This window comes from Mercurialis annua, linkage group LG3, assembly GCF_937616625.2.
Source record: "Mercurialis annua linkage group LG3, ddMerAnnu1.2, whole genome shotgun sequence".
Classification (NCBI taxonomy): domain Eukaryota; kingdom Viridiplantae; phylum Streptophyta; class Magnoliopsida; order Malpighiales; family Euphorbiaceae; genus Mercurialis; species Mercurialis annua.
This window is the reverse complement of record NC_065572.1, coordinates 68,773,759-68,795,199: the sequence shown is the minus strand read 5'-3', so window position 1 is coordinate 68,795,199 and position 21,441 is coordinate 68,773,759. Positions and strand designations below refer to the sequence as shown.

The 21,441-nt window shown below is 28.8% G+C and overlaps 2 protein-coding genes across 5 annotated transcripts; both read right to left on the bottom strand.

Moving 5' to 3' along the window:
* Positions 1-2,915: 2,915 nt before the first annotated feature.
* LOC126673112 (protein DETOXIFICATION 16-like) lies at positions 2,916-8,863 on the bottom strand. Of its 4 annotated transcripts, none has more exons than XM_050367099.2 (8): positions 8,550-8,863; positions 4,814-5,355; positions 4,526-4,612; positions 4,386-4,442; positions 4,064-4,302; positions 3,852-3,970; positions 3,576-3,662; positions 2,916-3,092 (listed from the first exon to the last, which is right to left on the bottom strand). In XM_050367099.2, the coding sequence occupies exons 1-8, from the start codon at positions 8,838-8,840 to the stop codon at positions 3,018-3,020; spliced, it is 1,497 nt and encodes a 498-aa protein (XP_050223056.1). In that variant the 5' UTR covers positions 8,841-8,863; the 3' UTR covers positions 2,916-3,017. The 4 variants fall into 4 exon arrangements, with proteins under 4 accessions (XP_050223056.1, XP_050223055.1, XP_050223059.1 ...); XM_050367098.2 differs by having other exon boundaries at positions 2,922-3,092; positions 4,814-5,358; XM_050367102.2 differs by having other exon boundaries at positions 2,923-3,092; positions 4,814-5,363; positions 8,550-8,642.
* A 9,627-nt stretch (positions 8,864-18,490) lies between these two features.
* On the bottom strand, positions 18,491-21,237 carry LOC126673113 (protein DETOXIFICATION 16-like). Its single transcript, XM_050367103.2, has 8 exons — positions 20,622-21,237; positions 19,988-20,532; positions 19,788-19,874; positions 19,656-19,712; positions 19,327-19,565; positions 19,135-19,253; positions 18,760-18,846; positions 18,491-18,667 (listed from the first exon to the last, which is right to left on the bottom strand). Exons 1-8 carry the CDS (start codon positions 20,901-20,903, stop codon positions 18,593-18,595), a joined length of 1,491 nt encoding a protein of 496 aa, XP_050223060.1. The 5' UTR covers positions 20,904-21,237; the 3' UTR covers positions 18,491-18,592.
* Positions 21,238-21,441: the final 204 nt, after the last annotated feature.

Here is a 21,441-nt window from a genome sequence, read left to right as displayed (position 1 = left end):
CGTTCTACCGTTTGTTTAATAAATTATTTAAACTTTGGTTTATCTAAATTTGTTAAATGAATGTGTATTTGGATGGCTCGTATAGTAGCTACAAAGTCCACATATTATTATTTATTTAAAGAATGGCTCATTTTCTTCATGGGATGGTCATTCTTACATATTTTTATATATTGTTATCTCTGACAAAAAAAAAATAGTTGTCCTACTCCCAATGATAACATGGATGTTTGGGCTCTGAAAATTGTGATATCGTTTAAATGGGCCTTTAGCATTATAGGCTGACCCGTTACTATTAGGCCTACGGAAAAAGGAACTGAGCGTCCGTTGTTGGTGGGTAGCCTTTTCATCAAAATGGGCCTCTTCTTCTCCTTTCTTTTACCATTCCATTATTTATTTCCAAATATGCACTTTCCTTTTCCACTCTGGAAAGTCGAATTTTAAGAGCTAACGCGGTTTGTTCTATAAACTTATAAAGTTCCTTTTAAGGAAAATATTTTTTTACCTGTACAATGTAAAATAAAATATTTTTCAATTTTAAAAATAAGCATATTTATAAGAGATTACTTTTTAAATAATAAAATCATCTATTTTTATATTATGATCTGATATTGATTATTTCTTTGTATTTTTTTATAATTAAGCAATAATTAATTTTTTTGAATTATAGTATTTTTTTATGAAAAATACTTTTCATGAATGTTTTTTAAAAAATTTAAATGTTTTTTACATGTCATAATTTTTCATAATTTTTTCAAAATTAATTATTTGATAAAAAAAAATTATAAAAATTTATGATATTTGAAATTGAAGACATTTGAAATTGCACCTTCTAAATAAAAATATTGATAATTATTTCTTTTTATGAATGATGAATTAGTTATAAATTCAATTATTATAAAATATATTCATATATTTATAATTTCAAATTGATTTTGTATGTGGGTTTTTTTTTTGGTGAGGAACATAGAAAAACAAAATTACAAGAATAATTAAGAGACAAATTCAAGATTATATGTGAATTGTATTAATTGGTCACTTCATATACAAAGAAAGAATAAGAAAATTCTTGAAGAACAATTTTGAAAATCAAAATTTACAAAAGAAAACCTATTTTGCGCAACGATTTAAGAGTAAAGCAGTTAGCGAAAAAAGCTAAAGATTTTCCAGGTCAGCCCTAGAACAAGTAAATAACAACATCACTTCAGTAGTAATCTTCCTCCCCTGTCGAACAAGCACCTTCCGACGCTTCCCGGCGCAGGCAAGCATCACCAGCACAGTGATCCACGCCAACATGGTCGCACGCGCCGTCGCCACAACCACCAATATCGACACTAACAAGAGCCCAGCAGCCAGAACAGCCGTAAACCGCCAGTTGGCGGCACTGTCAGTAGAGTAGTGCATAACAGAAACAGAAAAAGGAAGGAAGATTGTGAACAGCAGTAGCACTGTTCTTGAAATTGTTGTTTCAAACATGTTTGGTCGTAAGAAAAATGATGAACCGGAGAGTTGTTTGATTGTGATTTGTATAATTGGAGTATATGAATTGGCAAGCATGTGAAGGCACATGGAAAAGTTGGCACTTTGGAGTATTTAATGGTGTGTAAATAAGTCGGTTGGGTGCTAAGTGAGTGGCTAATCTAATGTTAAACCATATTGTATTAGGATTTAGAGACTTTGAATTTGGAACCTTGGGATTGATATCAGGAATTTCCTAATTTACAGATATCAATTTCAGCATTCTAATTGTATTTCCTTATCCGATACACATGATTTTTAGGAGTATTATATTCACGGTATCGTATTGTGGTTTTAACTTTTATGTATATCTATACTCAGTTTCAAAAAAAAAAATATACTTTTTTTATTATCACAAATTAGTAGGGGTTGTAAAAAAAAAACTGATCAAATGAATTGATATTGGAATACAAATTGAAAAATATGATTAACCAATTTTAAAATTTATATTTAGATTTAAAATTTTAAAATTGACACTTAATTATTTAGGTTAAGGATTTAAAGTTTTTAAACTATGGTTCGATTAACCAGTTAATAATTTAGGTTAAGGATGTACCAGTTCTATCAAAAATTTACGTGAACTAATAAAACATTTGTAAATTTTTCGTAAGCAATGTAATTGTATGTATATATTTAAAGTTTAGGTGTAAAACAAGAAAACAAGGTGTGTGGATAACCAAATATTCCTGGACAGAGCAAGTGTCATCGCCTCCTAACATCTGATACTAGTGGTATTCTAAAATTGAGTGTTTATCCTATCAAGTATCAAACTGTTACGCCACATCATTTTTATAACAAGTTTACGTTAGAGAATTTTTTAGTTATTATTATTTTTTTTATAAATATAATTTTTCATATGCCTAACGCACTGTATATTGAAAATTAAAAGGTTTGGTTTAAATTGACAGAAAAATTATCACCGTGAAATTTATTATATTGAAAATAATAACTATTTTGTTTTCATTTTGTAAATTTTAATTTATTTTATGATATTAATATTATGAACTAAATTGTTAAATGGTTAAATTTCTAGTTATTTGGTAATAAATTAACTATAAATTTAGGGAGAAAATTTAGTAATTTTTCATGCACATTTTACACATAATTTTGTGACCCAATGTCAATATTGAAGAATTTTAAAAGATAAATGTACTTTATTATTAAAAATTTCAAGAAATATCGATTTAATGGTACCCCTAAATATTTGAATTATTTTTTGTAACTATCTGTATTTGCAGTTATCATGTATGCATTTACCAGAACGAAGAAAATAAGTATGCTATCTGTCTCGTAAAGCAACAAATCAAAACTCATGGCAATAACATTCTCTCTTCAAATTGGTTAAATAGATTTGATATGTGGAATTTATTTATAAATAATTGTTAATTATAAACATTAATATTATTATTCTTTCAAATAATTTTTTTAATAGATGAATTTATAATCAAAATTTAATTAAAACAGATAATTCTCAAATATGACAAGTACGCATGGATATAATTCTATAGTAAAGTGGGTGTGTCACTCTCATTGCTTCGGATGTTGGAAGCATAAACTCTATCTCTTGTCATTTTGGCCTGAGAAAAGCAAAAAAGAAAAAACAAATTTAAAGAATACTGTAATTAGAAGAGATCTGATGGTTTAGTTGCAGTAGTTAAACTATAGCTTAATGTTTTTTTTTTAAAAAAAAGTTCGGATGAAGTTAATTCTAACTAAGACTTTCAAAAATATTAATTTTAGTCAATTTTTAATAAATAAATTCTTATTTTTAGCAAATCACTCTTTCTTATTTAAAAAAATATCATTTTTTATAATATTTTTAATTCTAACAAATTTAACCTTTTTCATTTAAAAACTCATCAAAATTAGAATATAAATTACGAAATGGTCATAATTGAAACGAACTGAATTTTTTTAAATATTTTATAAATAAATGAATGATTAGTTTATAAAATTAAAATATACTTATCGGAAAATAGTATTTTAAATTTTTTGATTAGAATTAACCCTTTAATTATTGATATATAATATACTATAAAATAAGGGGCGTTGTATTTTACTTCTATCTCCCAATTTGTGTGCATCGTAATCACTAATAGCAAAAATGCCTGAAGGGAACTTCCAGTAATTATTCCCATCCATAGTCCCTACAATTACAATGAAACTAGCTCTAATTAGTTCCTGCGTTTATGATGTTAAAATTTACAATAACATGACTTTAGACAGATAATTAATACTATAGAGTATGTAGATTAGGTCAACCTACATTTTTAAGATTCTATCAAAAATTACAAAAATTCCTAATCGAAAGAAAATAAATAAATATTTATATTTACCTTTCCTCCAAAATGAAAAACAAAAGCTAAAACTATAGCACAAGGGACACCGGCAAGGTAATAAGCTCCTAAATTCACATAAGCTCCAATTTTTTGCCAGCCACATCCTCTCGCAACGCCTATTCTTTTTTCAAAAAAAAAAAGTTAATTGCTTTAGGGTATTAATAAACCATCAAATGAAATAAAAATTAATAGAGAGATTAAAAATTAACCTGAAAGAACGCCCTGAATTCCGTCAATAAAGTTGGATGCTGCAAGTATTGGCATTACATAAGCTAAGTATGTGACAACTTCTAGTTCCTTGGTGAACAAGTAACCCCATATGTTTCGAACTGCAACTGCAGATAGGCTTAACAAAACTCCCTCTATAACTACCAACCATATCACTACATGAACTGCGAGGCGTGCAGATTGAGGTTTTCCTGCACCTAATTCATTCGACACTCTCGTGCTTTTATCACAAAGCAATAAACGTATTAATCAATCATTGTAAATTCCGAGGAAACAATTAAATCTGGACTGAGCTTTGTTTACCTAACAACACTTGCCAAACCAAACGGGATCCTGAAGACCAACGAGCTTGTATTGAGACTGTACATAAAATAATATAGGAGTTGATCATATACAGTTATGGTTGCTTTGTTAGTTTAAAATCAATTGATTGATTTACGAACCTGATTGACATCATTGATGTTTCTAGCTTTGGATTGGGAAGAAGACCTGACATCAGAACCAGTGATTCATATGACCAGAATTCCACACTGATACAATGCCATTTGAAAAGTTAATTGTGCAACATAAACTATTACTAGAGTTGTTTGATGAAATGGACCGTTCTTCCAATTATTTTTTTATTTCAACCGTTTGATTAGCTCCTAACTTCTAAACCAAAAATGGCTTTAGTGAGAGCCAATTTGCACATTTAAAATGAAACAATTTAGGCTCTATAGCACGAAACTCACCAGATCATAAGAGCTGAAGGTATTCCAAGTTTTATAAAATCAAGAAGATTTTCCCTGCCAGCCTTGGAGAAACCAATCCAAGTCTTCTCGCATGCTGGCGAAAACTTAATATACATTGCCAAAAACAACACATTGATCCAATAACTAATGGCGATGGACAGAGCGGCTCCTTTATGGCCAAAGCCAAATCTGAATATGAGCGTCCAACACAGAACAATATGCATTAAACTACTAATTCCTGTACCAATCAACAGAGGAAGCACAAGCTTTTGTGCCTGTAAGAATCTAACTAGGCATTGAAGGATACCGAAAGGAAGAACGGTAGGGATTAACCACAAGATGTAAATTTGAGCGTAATTTGAAATTTCCATGTCTAGTCCAAAGATCGTGAAAATATGCCCAGAATAAGCCCAAAGAAATGAAATGGGAATGGTGATAAGTACAAGAACAATAATAGCTCTCTGCAAGTGTACGCCCAGCATATGATATTGTTTTGCTCCGTAGGCTTGTCCAGTAAATGTTTCTAATGCACTTCCCATTCCCTGCTGTGCTGACAGTAAAAGTGAAATTAATTAATTTGATCAATTTGTGAATTTGCAATTAATGAAGATGATTTGTTATCTACACCCATGTTACGATTTCTTTGTTCAAGTTTTAACATAATCTGTTAGATTACTATGACTAATTATTAGGATGTTAATTTGGTGAAGTATTAATGAGATTATTGATTATTGATGGAAATTCACGTTTGAAAAGGGACAAATTCTTAGGTAGACTCAGTCTACCACGTCATCCGTGGACTAAACCTATTAGATTATGACACGTAATTAACATAGTGGCACTATCATAATATTCCTATTCAAAAGTGTAAATAAGTAATAAACAAAATTACGACAGTGCCATTATTTTAATGACGTGTCATAATGTGATAAGTTAGCCTACGGATGATGTGGTAGACTGAGTCTACCTAAGAATCTCTCAAAGGAGGATGAATAAAATAAAGAAATATAAACCAACAGGATGATTAATTTCTCAGTGCCATTTTATGAACACGACTCGCCGGTTTTTACGGAAAACATATGTATGTTTACCGATTTTAAGCAAAGATTAATTAAAAGTTTGAGTTTATTTTAAAATAAATATTTCTTATGTTCCAAAACAATTATCAATTTTGTTATTTTTACACAATCTAAAAATATACAATTGATATTCTAAATTTCTACAATTTTCTCTTAATTTTTATATTATATCCTTGAAAAAATACAATGACCAGTTTACTTTCTTGAAATAATGACAATAAACAGTGTACTTTAAATAAAAATAATATAGAAAATTAATTTTAACTATCGTAATTTATTAAAAATAAATAAATATTAAGGATTAAAAGAAAAAAATAGTTAATTATTTTGTAACGAATGAAATATTTAGTTTGGATATGAAAATTGCTTTCTATTTCAGGATTTTGTCTTACATAAGCCATTGAAGATTTGATAGCATTATTACTATTAGGGTTCCAGCTATCCAGGGCATCTCCAACAGGATCATTAAATTAATATTTGATGATTCCATATCTTCGAGAAAGGTCATCAATATTAATTTGATGACTCATAATTCTCTATTCATACATACATTTTCTTATCAAATTAGGTGATTTGTTTTTAGTCATAAAATCACTATTTATAATATTTTGTTATTTAATTAAATTACAATTTCATATTTATAGTTTATTTTTATTTAATTAAAGACTTAAGTATTATATTACTATAGATTAATTTTTCACATGAATATAATATACCCTAATCATTATTTTTCATAAAAATATTAAAACTAACACAAAAAACATTATATAATTAATTTTACGAGAAGATAATGTAAAAACGAAACACAATACCTCGATATTATATAATAAAAAATAGAACATCTTTTACATCAATAATCAAGTTTTAAATAATACAAATTTTATATTAAAAAATTATTTAGTAACATTTTATTTTCTAAAATATAATTAATATAATTAATATATATATATATATATAATAGTATATAATAGTATATTTTTTATCTTTAATGTTTTAATATAATTAATTAATATATAATATTTGATAACTCTTATTGGAGATTAAGCTCCAATAAAAAAGTTCGATGCGCTCCCCCAATCCCGGAATATTTTCACAACAAAAGCCTTTTATCTCAATTGATCAAATATTATTATCGTATTGGTAAAAATTCCAGTTTTATACTTCTTATTTTCACAAATCCTTATATTATTATATTTTTCGATTAACGTATTTTTTATTTTAAAAAATGGAACTTAGGTTTTTAAAAATCTAAACTACTAAATATTAGTGATGTTGTAATATTTTTTTCACCAAATCCACCAAAAAAAATTAGAGAAATGTTAAACAATACGAAGTGGTTAAACACGAATTACACTACTCCTTGGCAAGTGAAGGCAATTAATACCAAATGGTTAAACTTCTATTGCATGTGCTTACGTGTATAGTAGGGGTTGGTATTGTGTTTACACTTAAAGAAGCAAATTTTCAGTTTTTCTTCTTTTTATTATTTGTTATTTATTTTTTAACTATTTATTTTATTATTTTATATATTTGTCCTGTTAAAAAGTTATAAAATAAATATAAAACTGATTTTTTGTTTAGAAAATCACTTAGTCATCTATCTTTAAATTTTGTGAATATTAATTGTATAATTAGCTAAAATAAATGTTTTTATAATTAATTAATACAAAAAATAAAGAAAAATAAAATAAAAAATTATAAAATAATTAACAGATAATACTATCAAGATTAAAAAAACTAATTTTTTTGCAAATCAACAAATTAAGAGTTATAAAATAAATAACCAATAATAAAATAACAAAAAATAAAAAAAGCCTCTCAATTGGCACGAAATATCAAACCGGGTCGAACACATTCCTCATGCACCCTCGCCTACTCTCACACCGCATGTGAAACTCACCCCTCATGACTAAGTGATTTTTTTAAACAAAAAGTCAGGTTTATAATTTTTTATTGATTTTTTTTAATAAAATAAACCACAGAACAAATATATATAAAATAATAAAATAAAGAGTTAAAAAATAAATAACAAATAATAAAAAGAAAAAAAACTGAAATTTGCTTTTTAAATGTAAACACAACACCAACTTATACTATACACGTAAGCACAGGCAATAGAAGTTTAACCATTTGGTATTAATTGACTTCACTTGCCCAGAAGTAGTGTAATTCGTGTTTAACCACTTTGTGTTGTTTAACATTTCTCAAAAAATTATTTGTATAACCAATTTACTCAAGAACTTTTAAAAACAAGCAAGGTAATTCTTTTAGTTATCGTGTAGGCAATTGATTTAAAAAAAAATTAAAGATTTATTTAAGTTTAAGTTTATTTATAAAATATAACAAGTTAATTTTTCTAAAAAAATAGTAAGTTTATATTATTGTCATTTTTTATACCATTAATTAGGTTATATAGTAATTTTTTTTATCATTAATTTTTTAATATAATTTTTTTTATAAAGTAATAATTCATATAATATCTCGATTTAGTAGATAGTATTAGTAACATTTTTATGTAAATTTTAGAAGTGTACACGTGGTGGATTTAATGAATAGGTGGAGCTGCATTTAAGACATGCCAAGAATCGGAAATAACGCCAGAATCATAGATGAAGAACTGAAGATGTATATAAACAGGAAAAAAAAGTTAGGCTCACCAGAAAACAGAAACCAGTAACTCCGGCAAAGGAAGTAGCCATTGAAGCGCCGGCGAGAGAAAGCTCACCGAGATGGCCAACGAACATAACTGATATCATCTGTAAACTATACTGAAAGAAACTAACAGCAATTAAAGGTCCGGCCAACCTCATTTGCTTCTTCAATTCTGTTATAATCTCTGCTTTTGAGTAAAATTTGTTGACGACATTATTCTCATCGCATTCACCACCACCTCCGTAGCTTACTATTAGAGGAGTAGATGAAGATCTAGAGAGCTCTTCCTGGTCCATGTTGATGGAATCCTCTAGCTGACCAGATTATGGAGGGTCAGTCTGAGTGTATTTATAGCTGACAATTACACCAACTATTCAACTGTCTCCACTTTTTTGCCATAATTAGTTAATAATTGGTGTAATATTAGATAAATTTATAAATTATTATTTTGTTTTTTTAGTTTAATCACTCGTAAAAAGTATCAAACATATACAAAAATTTGACCTCCCGTTGTAATAAAAGGTATAACTCAGTGACCTTTTTATAACAAAATAAAATTTAGTACCCATACTATAATAGCAGATAAGTTCAGTGATATAGGGTATTTAATATCCATTTGACATATTTTAAAGTTCGTGATTAAATTTAAAAACATATATAATTTATTTAACATTATTCTTTAATAATTTAAATTCTTTTTTTAATAAATGTATAAATTTTAGTTAGTATTTTGCCCATCCTAAAATAATTGTCAAATTTTGATATTTTTACACAATTAAAAGAAAAATACAATTAATAGTTCAAAATTTATAAATTTATTTTTATTTTTTTATTTTATTTTAATTAAATACTTTGATTAATTCACTTTTTTAAAGTTTAAATAATGACAATAAATAATGAACTTTAAATATATTTTTTAAAAAAGTCATCTTAAATATATATTTTATTAAAAATGGATAAATATTTAAAAAAGTAAATAATTGTATTAGGATGGAGATATTTGTAACACTTTTTAAAAAACTAAAGTCACCGGACACATCTTATGAATTATTTAGGCAAAATGGGCCATTACTTAATTGTTTGACAAAGAGAGCAGCTTTGTAAAGGAAAAAGGATCAGATAAACCTTCTATATTTATTAAGTAGACTAATTAAGCCATCCATCTTTAGTTAAGTAGTGAACTTATCAGAACTGTAGGAAAATCCAGATTCTAGGATTTATAAAATTCATTTCTATAAAAATGACCGATCAAATTGAATCAATTATTTGCTAGCTTCATTTCTTATTGAAGAAGGAAATGGAGGATTACACAGTAAACAACAATGTCTTCAGAAATCGCAATCACGAAAGGTTTGCAAACACCTACAATGGTAATCCGTTGACGTTACATGTTGGTATGTGTAAAAATTGAACCAGATCGAGGGTTCGAATTAAAACAGAATCAAATACTGAAGTTTGGTTTGGTTAATTAGTAAGGAATAACAGTTCGGTTGGAAAGAGTAACGGTTTTTGATTTTAGTTTCGTTATTAGCAATAAAAAAAATTCTTCTCAAATCTCTCCAAACGTCTTAACTTCATCTTTTAACCTCTAATTTTTATATCTTTATTTTATCATTGCCTACACACATCATAGCTCTTTTGATAAAAATAAAATTCTCCCAAAAGATAAAATTTAAATCTTTAATTTTGTTTTTTATTTCATTTTTCTATTTTCAGCATTGGGTCATTTGACCGGTTCATTCAACTTGTACATATTTCTAAGTCATTTTTTTATTAAGGCCATAATAAAAAATTAGATCTTCTTATGAAAGATCTTATTTACAAATAAATATTTCTCTAGAATTTTTGAGAATGAGTTGTGTAAATGAAAATTAGAGGACTAAAGTCACTAAACATATCTTATGAATTATTTAGACAAAATGGGCCATTGCTTAATATTTTGACAAAGACAGTATCTTTATAAAGGAAAAATGATGAAATAAGCCCTCTATGTTTATCAAGTAGAACAACTAAGCCTTTCATCTCTTAAAATGTACATAAATTCGTGATCAACATTTTTAATAAGTCTCGCCGTCTCCTCGGTTAGACCCTTGGGGTTAAGTTAAAAATTTGGTTTTGTTAAATTTTTCCAACACAAGAAAAATAAAAGGCTGAAAGAATAATTGCTCAAAACGTCGATCACTTTCTGTTTCCAATTCGAGTCATAGCTTTAAATGCTTCATTTATGGAATTTGTTGCTCAAAATAAATGGGTCAGCTACCTGTTCTCTTATCTCTCACCAATTCACCATCAATTTATCTGACCAAACCAACCATTTCATGCTCTCTAATGTTATGATAGTAAGAGTCTTCTTTTTTTTTTTTTTTTTTTTTGCCAAAGATAATAATATATAAACATATAATAAGAAAGGCCATCTCATGAAGATGATGAAACCCTCTTGAAATAAAAGAACTAAAAGTGGACTTCGCGGCTACTATTTGAGCCATCCAATTACACATTCATTTAACAAATTTAATACCAATATATAGATAATTTGTTAAACGAACGGTAGCAATAATGAATAATAAACATAAAATACTAAAAAATGAAGAAATTACTTACAGTTGGTAGCGGCTAATGTGCTATAAATATTACCTTGATTTTGTAAGGAAGCAAAAATTGAAATGTCGAGTTCATCCAGAGCAGCAATCACCATAATAAAATACCTGATTATTGAAATTAAAACAATAATAAAATTAATTCGATCTTACCTGACAGTAGCGGTGTCCAATGAGGTACCCGAGGAAGGATGTGAGCTAGAGGGGCTATTTGAGAAGCCCCTCTTGCATAAGTAGACGTGATAAAGAAAACTCGCCATATGAGATATAAACACCCATAAAGGGGTAATAAACACCCAATTGGGGATGAATTTTTTAAGAAATGACTAAAAAATTCACAAAGTATACAAAAATATATGGTAGTAAGAGTCTTCTTTGAATCAATTCTAGTATAAAAAATTTTTCATTTCATTTTATTTTTAAATAAAAATTATTTAAAAATAAATTTTAGTGTTTGGTTTTTTGAATTTTAAAAGATAAAATTAATTTTAAATACCCACGATGGGTTGGCTCAATTGGACACAAGTATAGACAGTAAGCATGAGATTTAGAAGAATCAAGGTTCGAATCTCATATCCTACAAATGGAACTTATTCAAAGCATTTCTAAATGAGTTGTTGAAAGGCTCATATTAAGTGATAGGTATGAGCGGTGGGGTGTCGAGACTAGTCTTCTGAGGATTTACCCAGGTGATCGGACTTCGCCCTAAAGGGTGGTCGGGCTCCACCGGGAGTTTCCTCGTCACCAAAATAAAATTAAAAAAATAAAATAAATTAGATATTATATTTCGAATATAAATACAAATTTAAATTGTGAACATTAATTTAAGAGCAAATTACTATGACATTTCTCACATTTAACATAATTCGCAGTTTAGTCCCTCTTATTTAAAAACTGAACTATATATAGCCCTCACTTTTATTTTTATCAACGATTTAGTTCTTCCGTCCATTTTGGATGTTAGTTAACGAAGTCAACGAAACTATATGGTCCCCCATTTTTGTTTTTCTCAACGATTTCACCCCTCAAATTTGATAATTAATTTACACATAAGTTGTTTGACTTCGTTGACTAACACTAAAAATGTATAGAGGGATTAAAATATTGACGGAAGTAAAAGTGAGGGGCCACATAGTTTAGTTTTCAAATAGGAGGGATTAAAGTGTGAAGTTATGTCAAATGTGAGGGGTTTCATAGTAATTTGCTCTTAATTTAAACCAAACACATATCGCCTGAGAAGGAGCGGATCTGAGCTCCTCCTCCTACGACGGCGGCGGCGGGTTCGGTGGATACGTAATGTAAAAAAATTAATAAAAGTCCTTTAATTTTTATTTAAAAAATAATTTGATTTTTTAAGTTTTAAAATGTAAGGGAAGAGTTGAAAATTAAAAAAACTTAAGTATTAATTTAGAAAATAAAAAAAATGTTAATCACTATTTTGAACTTTTTGTCCTTCAAATTCAGAGAGTGTTACACTCTCTGAGGGAAGGTGTGATTTATTTGGTTTTGCCAAGTTACAGGTCTATTTGATCCAAAACCGTCCAAAATGACTTTTTTGATATTTCGTGCCGAGTTGAGGGGGTGAATTGATCCTTTGTTCTATTTTTGCTATAAGTCTATATTCGTGTTTAGTTCTCTTTTCCACTCAGTTCTATTTTGAATAAAGGGTCGACGCGCTCGATGAACTTGTAACACAGGGTCATTTAATTCATCCTTATTTTTTTGAACAATCCCAAAAATCTTCATTTTTAATCATATTAACCCAAAATTTATATTTTTATTGCAAAAAATAGGTTTAAAATAATTTTATCGCAACAATTAGCAAATTTTCTAATTTTTTTCGCATCCCTCAACTCCAATTTTTATTTCAAGCATTTTAAAAATACAATTATGGATAATCTGACCAGAAAATGAAGAGTTTTGGGGCTAGTTACTCAAAAAAGTAAAAACTGAATTAAATGACCCTAATTATAAATTCAAGGGACGTGTTGGTCCTTTCTTTGTTTTTTTTATAAGTTTAAGCTTCTTTGCACTTGAAAAATGCAAATACCCATTTTATTTTCTTTTACAGTATATAAGGATTAATAATTTTACAAAGATTAATTCATTAAGATCAATAGTGCACATGCAAGTGCGAGATAACAATATCTCCTGATAACGTGGCATTATAGGGGCGAAGAAACCTCGACTAGATAAGAGGTCACTAAATCCAACAAAAACATAATTTCATCAAGGACACAATCCCTGATACCTAGGATGACTCAGATACACTCGGACGAGATACAAACACATATATCCTATAAGGATCCACGATAACCTAGATATTAATACCGAAATATGGTCCACATGTATCTTGTATCACTGCTATGAATAACACGACTTGCTCTCTCGCGTTCGCTCCTAGATTTTGAGATACAAATACCGAAATATAACCTATCCGTATTTTGTATCTCTAACACGAAAGGACTTACCTTTAATACCGAGAAATGAAAAATATAACACGTGACCTACTTATCAGGAAAAAGGTGACCACTAGATATGGACTATATAAGTCATACTATGAGAAAATTCTAAACTACTTTTTTTTTCTACTCACCAAATATTATTTCTTTATCTTCTTTCTTCTTTCCCTGATTAAGAGGCTGATTTGAGTATCGGAGCGAACGCCCGAAAACCTCCCTCCAGAATTTTTCTAACCGTTGTTTATCAAATTCAGGCGACGCTTCCTTCATAGATCTACCATGGATTTCAGTGATTTATCAATAATTTTACAAAAAATAATTCATTAAGAGCAATAGTGCACATGCAAAGTGTGAGATAACAATATCACCAACCTATATAAATGGAATCTTTATCTATCATTTAATTATCATTCATATACTGAAAAAAATACTGTCCATTTCTCTTTATGAATAATTATACAAATTAAACACTTATACCATGTTATTCGTACAACAAATAATAAAACGTTGTAATATTAGAATATCTAATAAAAAAAGTAAACAATATTATAATATTATAAACACTCATTGGAAATGTTCAAAAATAGCATGACACAAACGTTACATATGGAAAACACTCCCTCTATATTTTAAATTTATGTTGAGTGTGCGCGTTTTCTTCGGCTGCCATTAGTAGATTATTTTTACTGTTAACAGTAATCATCTCCTTTATAGGTAGGGGTGAGCATTTGGTCGGTTCGTTCAAAACCGAACCCAAAACGAACTCCATAACCGAATTAACCGTTCGACCAAATAGCAAAAACTGAACCGATCGAATAAGATATGAAAAAAACTTCAAAATCGAACCGACCGAATAGATCTGTTAATTCAGTCGGTTCAGTTAAAACCGACAAAATTATATATGAGAAAGAACTAAAAAAAATCAAAAAATAAATAAATTTTGGTTTATTCAGTCATTTCAGATAATATAGATATTTTAAAATTCAAATGGAACCGATAACTGAATAGCCAAACCTTTTTATACAAACACTGAATTGGCCAAAAAATTAACCAAACTGAACCGATCGAAATTTATCGGTTTGATAAGCTAATTAGGTCGGCCGGTTTTTCCGCTCACCCATATTCATATGTGCTTTATTTTTCATAAAATGTAATAGCAACCAAATTATTGCCAATTTTTCTTTTGTTTTGGTTGGTTAATATTTATCAACAAAGCACATATCAAATTCAGTTCATCGTAAATTAAAAATCGAAGATAAATCAATTAGCTTTCAATAATAAAAATGAAGTCATTTAGGGTAATAATATTTTTTAAAAAAATATTTTATCTTATTGTTTGTTTTTATGATAATTTTGTTTGTTCTTTATTTATAAAAAGTTTATTTCTTTTTTTTATGAAGGGTATTTCGGATGGTGGTTGAATCGGATATTGTAAATGTGATTTTTGATATGACCAGAAATCAATATGCGGATGATAGAGAAGTTTTGATTGAAAATTATATTTTGTTAGCAAAATAATTTGATAATTATTTCTGTAAGCATGTCATCGAGTTTGGTTGACTAATTTTTCCGAATTTCTTACAAATATATGTTTTTCTCATAAATTAATATAAAAAATAAACAATTAATAGATATTCAGTTTATTTATTCGGTTATGTTAATTTAGATAATCTAAATCCCAAACTGAACTGATAATTGAAAAGCTGAAATCTAAAAACACTAAACCCAAACCGATCGAATCAAAATTTCCGAGTCATAATTTATTCCTTTTGCAGTTGAAGCAAAGCATCCACAAAATCTCTTACATCCGATATTAATAACTATAAGAATGAGGTTCTGTTGAAACTGTTTAAACAAACAAAGAAAATAACATATTGATTGTTAAAACAATTTATGTAAATTGAAACAAATTACAATTTAATTCATTAGCGGCGCAGATTAGATTTTTCTCTTTAAGACGTTTTGCTCAGGCTCGAGATACAACAAGTGATCAACCACGTTGTTCTCATGATAAAACATTCTCAAACCAATTAATATTGCATTGTGAATAATCGTTCTAACTACACTCTATTTTATTTTATAAATAGTATTGAAAAAACTGTTAATATATTTTCTTTAGAAAACAAGGTAATATCATTTAATACAAAATCATGATTTTATCAAAAATATAAAAAGAAAAATAATAAGTTTAAAACCAAACCAATCAAGCCAGACCAGCCGACCGATTGAACAGACGACACACATATGGTGATTCGATAAATATTTTTCTCTTCACGCACTCATAAAATTGGATAATTCTTGACCCAACCTAACTGAGAGTGTTCAACAATATAAATTTAATTTCTTGAATTTTTTCAGACAATGCAAGTTTTCTACTCTTATATACACAAATGGGTGTTCTCACTCTTGCAGACACAAAAACTTCCATTTAAAATTTAAAAATTTTCACAAATCTCAACGTGTTCAATATATATATAAAATTTTATTCTTAAATGAAAATTTTAAACAAGAGTTAAACTATATTAATTACACATTGAATCTATTATTTCAAAGAAAAAATTTATTTAACCATGAGTCTATTTGATTAAAGATGGCAATGGGGGTTGGGGGGGGGGGGGGGGGGGGGGGGGGCAGGGTGGGAGTGGGGAGGCTATTGCCATCTCCGTCCCCGCTTCTATGGAAAATACTCATCTCCATCCTCATTTATTTGATGGGGATTAATCAATTCCTATCCTTATGGGGATCCCACATCCCCAAATAATTTTAATATAAATATTTAATATTTTTATTATTTTCATGAAACATTTGAAAAAATAAATATAAACTATTTAATATCAATAATATAAAATATTATAAAATTAAATTATTTTAAAATTAATTAATTATCTAAAATATTCAGCAGTTTTAAATATTAAAATAAAATAATCAAAACAAAATAAAAAGTTCTCTAAACTTTTTTATCTCGTTTCATGAGTAATTAAAAATCTCTTCAAACAAAAAAGTTATTTTTTTAAATAATATAATTAAATTATTGAAAATTATGAATAATATATTTTTTTTGGTAGAAAAAATCAAAAAGCTATATTACTAATTGTAATATAAGTTATATAAAAATAAACCGGGTCCCCATGGAGACGGAGATGGGGATTCCCATGGGATGGAAATTACACCCCTATCCCCTTCCCACCTCTGTGGATGAAAAATAATATTCCTCCATTCTCGTATCCATGGAGACAATTGGTGGAAATTTTCCGTCCCATTAAAGACGGGTCCCCGCAGAAATCTGGAAATTGCCTCCCATTGCCATCCCTATATTGATGCCATTACATCATATTACATGAGCATATAATTTCAAAATTTCCAAACAGAGCACTTGCTTATTCCCACTCCTCGTCCAGTCGTCCTTCTTGAACTACATGAATTGATCCACAAGATCTTTGACTTTTACATTAAAAACTGAAAATTGAATTGGATCCCGTTCGGCTTCGACATATTGACTTTATCTGATGTGATTATACTAATTTTATATTCATCATGTCGCACGAGTAAAGATACTCTTAAGATTTGTATACTTGTTCCAGCAAAATATCAAAACTAATAGCCCTATCATTTTTTTTATTAAACTAGTTTTTTTTTGTCACGTGCTACGCACGTTAACGATATCTATATGATCCGTTATTTAATATTATAATTATATATTTTTTAATAATATATTATTATTTAAATTTTATTAGACTTGTATTTTTTATTTGTTTTGTTTAATTATTTTATAAAATTTTAATTTCTTTTATTGGAAATGTTAAAAAATTAGAATTAAACAATATATTTAATTTTTGATATTGTTGCTATTAAAAAAATGATAATATAATTGAAACAAATTTATATTATTTTTTATTGTAAATAACTAATAAATATAAAAAATATTAAAGCTTTAACACAAATATTATAATATAATTATTTAATATTGATGAAACTCGTCATATTCTTTTATATATAGTGATATATCTGTGCAATTCCTATTAGAATTAAGAATTTAACACATAATGATAGTTGTTGCACAATTCCTTTTAGAATATGGAATTTAATACATAATGGTAGCTACTGCGATAATTATTTTTAATATGTTTACTTTATGAATTAGGAATGTCATCATTCTATTTGTTAAGTACGAATATTTTTATATTGGATAAAATATGTAAAGGGTATTTTTGTCCGTGAATGGAACTGTTCCCCCCACGAATACACTTTTATATTTGTTATAGATATAGATAGATTGGTTAATTCTACAAAATGTATTTATAAACAATTATCGATTCAATTTGATTTAGAACATATTAATTTAAGACCTTCTATATAACATAATTCATAGTTTGATATTTATTATTTAAAAATCCTATTTGATAACCCCAGTTTAATTATGTAAACTATTAGGAGGTTTTGTTAATTTTTTATACCAAATCGTTAGCGAAATTGAAAATGAAATATCAAATTGTTTGAAAATGAGGTACCAATTTGTTAACGGAAGTGAAAATGAGGTGCCAAATTGTGTGAAAATGAGCACCAAATCATTAACAGAATTCACAAAAATCCCTAATTATTAACGGAATAGAAAGTGAGAGGCTGTTAATTAGGACTGTTAAATAAAATATATCAAACTGTGAATTGTGTTACATGTGGAGGTTTTGAGAGTAATTTGCTTTGTATTATCATAATTATTTAAAATTTGATTTTATAAATTTAAATATTTTTTTTACAGGCAGGCCAGTCGAGAGACATTAACAGCCCAACCAAGCAGCTTAGCCCAACATTCCATCATCTCAATGCTTCCACATGGATTACAGGCTCTCGCTACTGAGCCCGGCTGAATATAGTTTAGTCTAAATAATCTCTAAAATGAGTTTATTTAAGAATAAAATGAATTTTAAATTAATATATAATTAAAAACATACAATTCTCAAATGAAAAACAAAGATATACATTGATATAATTCTATAGTAAAGTGGGCGTGACACTCCCATTAATGGGGATGCTCGAGGCATACACTCTATCCCTTGCTTTTTTGGCCTGAAAAAAGAAAATAAAATGAGCAAATTAGAACAGATATTAGAAGAAATAACAAAAAAATATTGACCTATAGCATAACATGAGTATTTTACTTCTGACTCCCAATTTGTGTGCATCGTAATTACTAGTAGCAAAATTGTCTGTAGCGAACTACCAGAAATTATTCCCATCCATAGTCCCTGCAAATTAAATTAGCTATTAGTTCCTGCATTTTATAATTCTAAAAGAACTAACATTATACTAATAAATTTTATATAATTGAAAGGTGAATTTTACACAATTATCTCGATTTTATATTTAAATTAGTTTTAAGGTTTTAAAAGTTATTAGACTCAACTTTAATTTTACCCGATAATAAATTAACACACATTTGGTTCATATGTATTTATAGAAAACATTTTAAGGTTCTATTTAAAATAAAATCTACCTTAATAAAAAAAAAATAGTTATCAACTTATCATGCTTACCTTTCCCCCAAAGTGAAAAACAAAAGTCAAAACTATAGCACATGGGACGCCAACAAGGTAATAAGCTCCTAAATTCACATAAGCTCCCATTTTTTGCCAACCACATCCTCTCGCAACACCTATAATATTAAAAAAAAGAGTTACAATCTATAAATTTGGATAAATAAAACATTAAATAATGTAAAAATTAACCTGAAAGAACACCCTGAACTCCGTCAATAAAATTGGATGTTGCGAGAATTGGCATTATAGAAGCTAAATATGTGACAACTTCAAGTTCATTGGTAAACAAGTAACCCCATACATTTCGAACTGCAACTGCTATTGAGCTTAACAGAATACTCTCCATAACCGCAAACCATAGTACTATACGCACTGCTAATCGAGCTGATTGATAGTTTCCGGCACCTAATTCATTTGATACTCTCGTACTGTTATTACAAAACAAGAGACAAAAGATACATTAGCATTATAATTTCAGACTAGGTAAATATGTATAACTTAGATTTAGCTTTGTTTACCTTACAGCACTTCCCAAACCAACAGTGATTCTGAAGACTAATGAGCTTGTATTAAGACTGCATACAAAGTTTATGAAGGGGTCATTGACGGTTATGATTTGGTGTTATCATTATATCGTTTAATTTACGTACCTGATTGACATCATTGATGTTTCCAGCTTTGGATTGGGAAGAAGACCGGACATCAGAACAAGTATTTGAAATGACCATGATTCCGCACTGATACAAATGACCATGTTAGATGAAATCTGACAATTCTCCCAACAACAACATTTTATTTTAACCGATTGATCAATAAGACATACTTACGTGCGAATTAGAATGAAACTCACCAGATCATAAGAGCTGAAGGTATTCCAAGCTTCATGAAATCAACAAGATTTTCCCTGCCAGCCTTTGAGAAACTTGTCCAAGTCTTCTCACATGCTGGAGAATACTTAATATATATTGCCAAAAACCACACATTGATCCAATAACTGATGGCTATAGACAGAGCAGCCCCTTTATGACCAAAGCCAAGTTTGAGTATGAGTGTCCAACACAGAAGAATATGCATTGAACTACTAATTCCAGTACTAATCAACAGAGGTAGCACAAGCTTTTGTGCCTGTAAGAATCTGACTTGACATTGAAGGATACCGAAAGGAAGAATGGCCGGGATTAACCACAAGATGTAAATATGAGCATAACTAGCAATTTCTGTATCTAATCCAAAAATCATGAAAAGATGTCTGGAATTCGCCCAAAGGAACGAGATGGGAATGATCATAAGTGCAAGAACAAAAATAGCTCTCTGCATGTGAACGCCGAGCATGTGATATTGTTTTGCTCCGTAGGCTTGCCCAGCGAATGTTTCTAGCGCACTTCCCATTCCCTGCTGTACTGACAAAGATATCGTATTAATTCGATTTACAGAATCGGCTATAACACCAGAATCTTACTGAAGGTGGACAAAATTAGGCTTACCAGGAAACTGAAACCGGTAACTCCAGCAAAGGAAGTAGCCATTGACGCCCCTGCGAGAGAAAGCTCGCCAAGATGGCCAACGAACATAACTGAAACCATCTGTAAACTAAATTGAAAGAAATTAACAGCAATTAGAGGTCCTGCCAAGCTCATCTGCTTCTTTAGTTCTGTTATCACCTCTGCTTTTGAATAAACATTCTTGACGAGATTATTCTCATTGCATTCGCCATTATAGCTTAGAATCAGAGGAGTAGATTTAGAGAGGTGATCATCTTGATCCATGCTGATGGAGCCTCAAGCTGACTAGATTATGGTGCATCAGTCTGCTGGAGTGTATATATATCTAACAATTAATCTCAGCAGCCAGCTATTTTTGATATAATATTCACAATTGCCGAGCCACTAATTACATAGTATCTGAACTGATATAATAGCCCGCAATAATTTTTTTTTTTTATTGATAAAACTGTAAACATGCTGTTCACGCCATATAAAATATAGGAAGATTATGATCAGCCATTGATTACCATATAGCACATGGCCATATTATTTTAGAAGGAACCCAGGAAAAGGCAATCACCTTTCAAACAGACCACTTATTTATTCCCACTCTTCATTCTTCTTTCATTTAAGAAATTTAAAAGATCCTTGACTTTTACATTTAAAAATTTGTCACATTTTGATATTTTATTTCGTCAACTTTACATGAAATATTAAAATAATTATCTATAATATTACACTCTTCATTATTCTTTCATTAAGGAGTAATCAAAATGATCAACGTTTTATACGATTGGATCCTTTGATCAATATTTTCATC

Excerpts from the sequence above, each read along its gene's own strand:
- LOC126673112 (XM_050367098.2), bottom strand. The coding sequence starts at position 8,840 with ATGGACCAGGAAGAGCTCTCTAGATCTTCATCTACTCCTCTAATAGTA. Across the intron at positions 3,971-4,063 it reads AATTCAGGGCGTTCTTTCAG|GCGTTGCGAGAGGATGTGGC; the intron begins GTTAATTTTTAA and ends AAAAAAGAATAG. Across the intron at positions 3,663-3,851 it reads TTTTTCATTTTGGAGGAAAG|GGACTATGGATGGGAATAAT; the intron begins GTAAATATAAAT and ends TTGTAATTGTAG.
- LOC126673113 (XM_050367103.2), bottom strand. The coding sequence starts at position 20,903 with ATGGATCAAGATGATCACCTCTCTAAATCTACTCCTCTGATTCTAAGC. Across the intron at positions 19,713-19,787 it reads ACATCAATGATGTCAATCAG|TCTTAATACAAGCTCATTAG; the intron begins GTACGTAAATTA and ends CTTTGTATGCAG. Across the intron at positions 19,254-19,326 it reads AGTTCAGGGTGTTCTTTCAG|GTGTTGCGAGAGGATGTGGT; the intron begins GTTAATTTTTAC and ends TTAATATTATAG.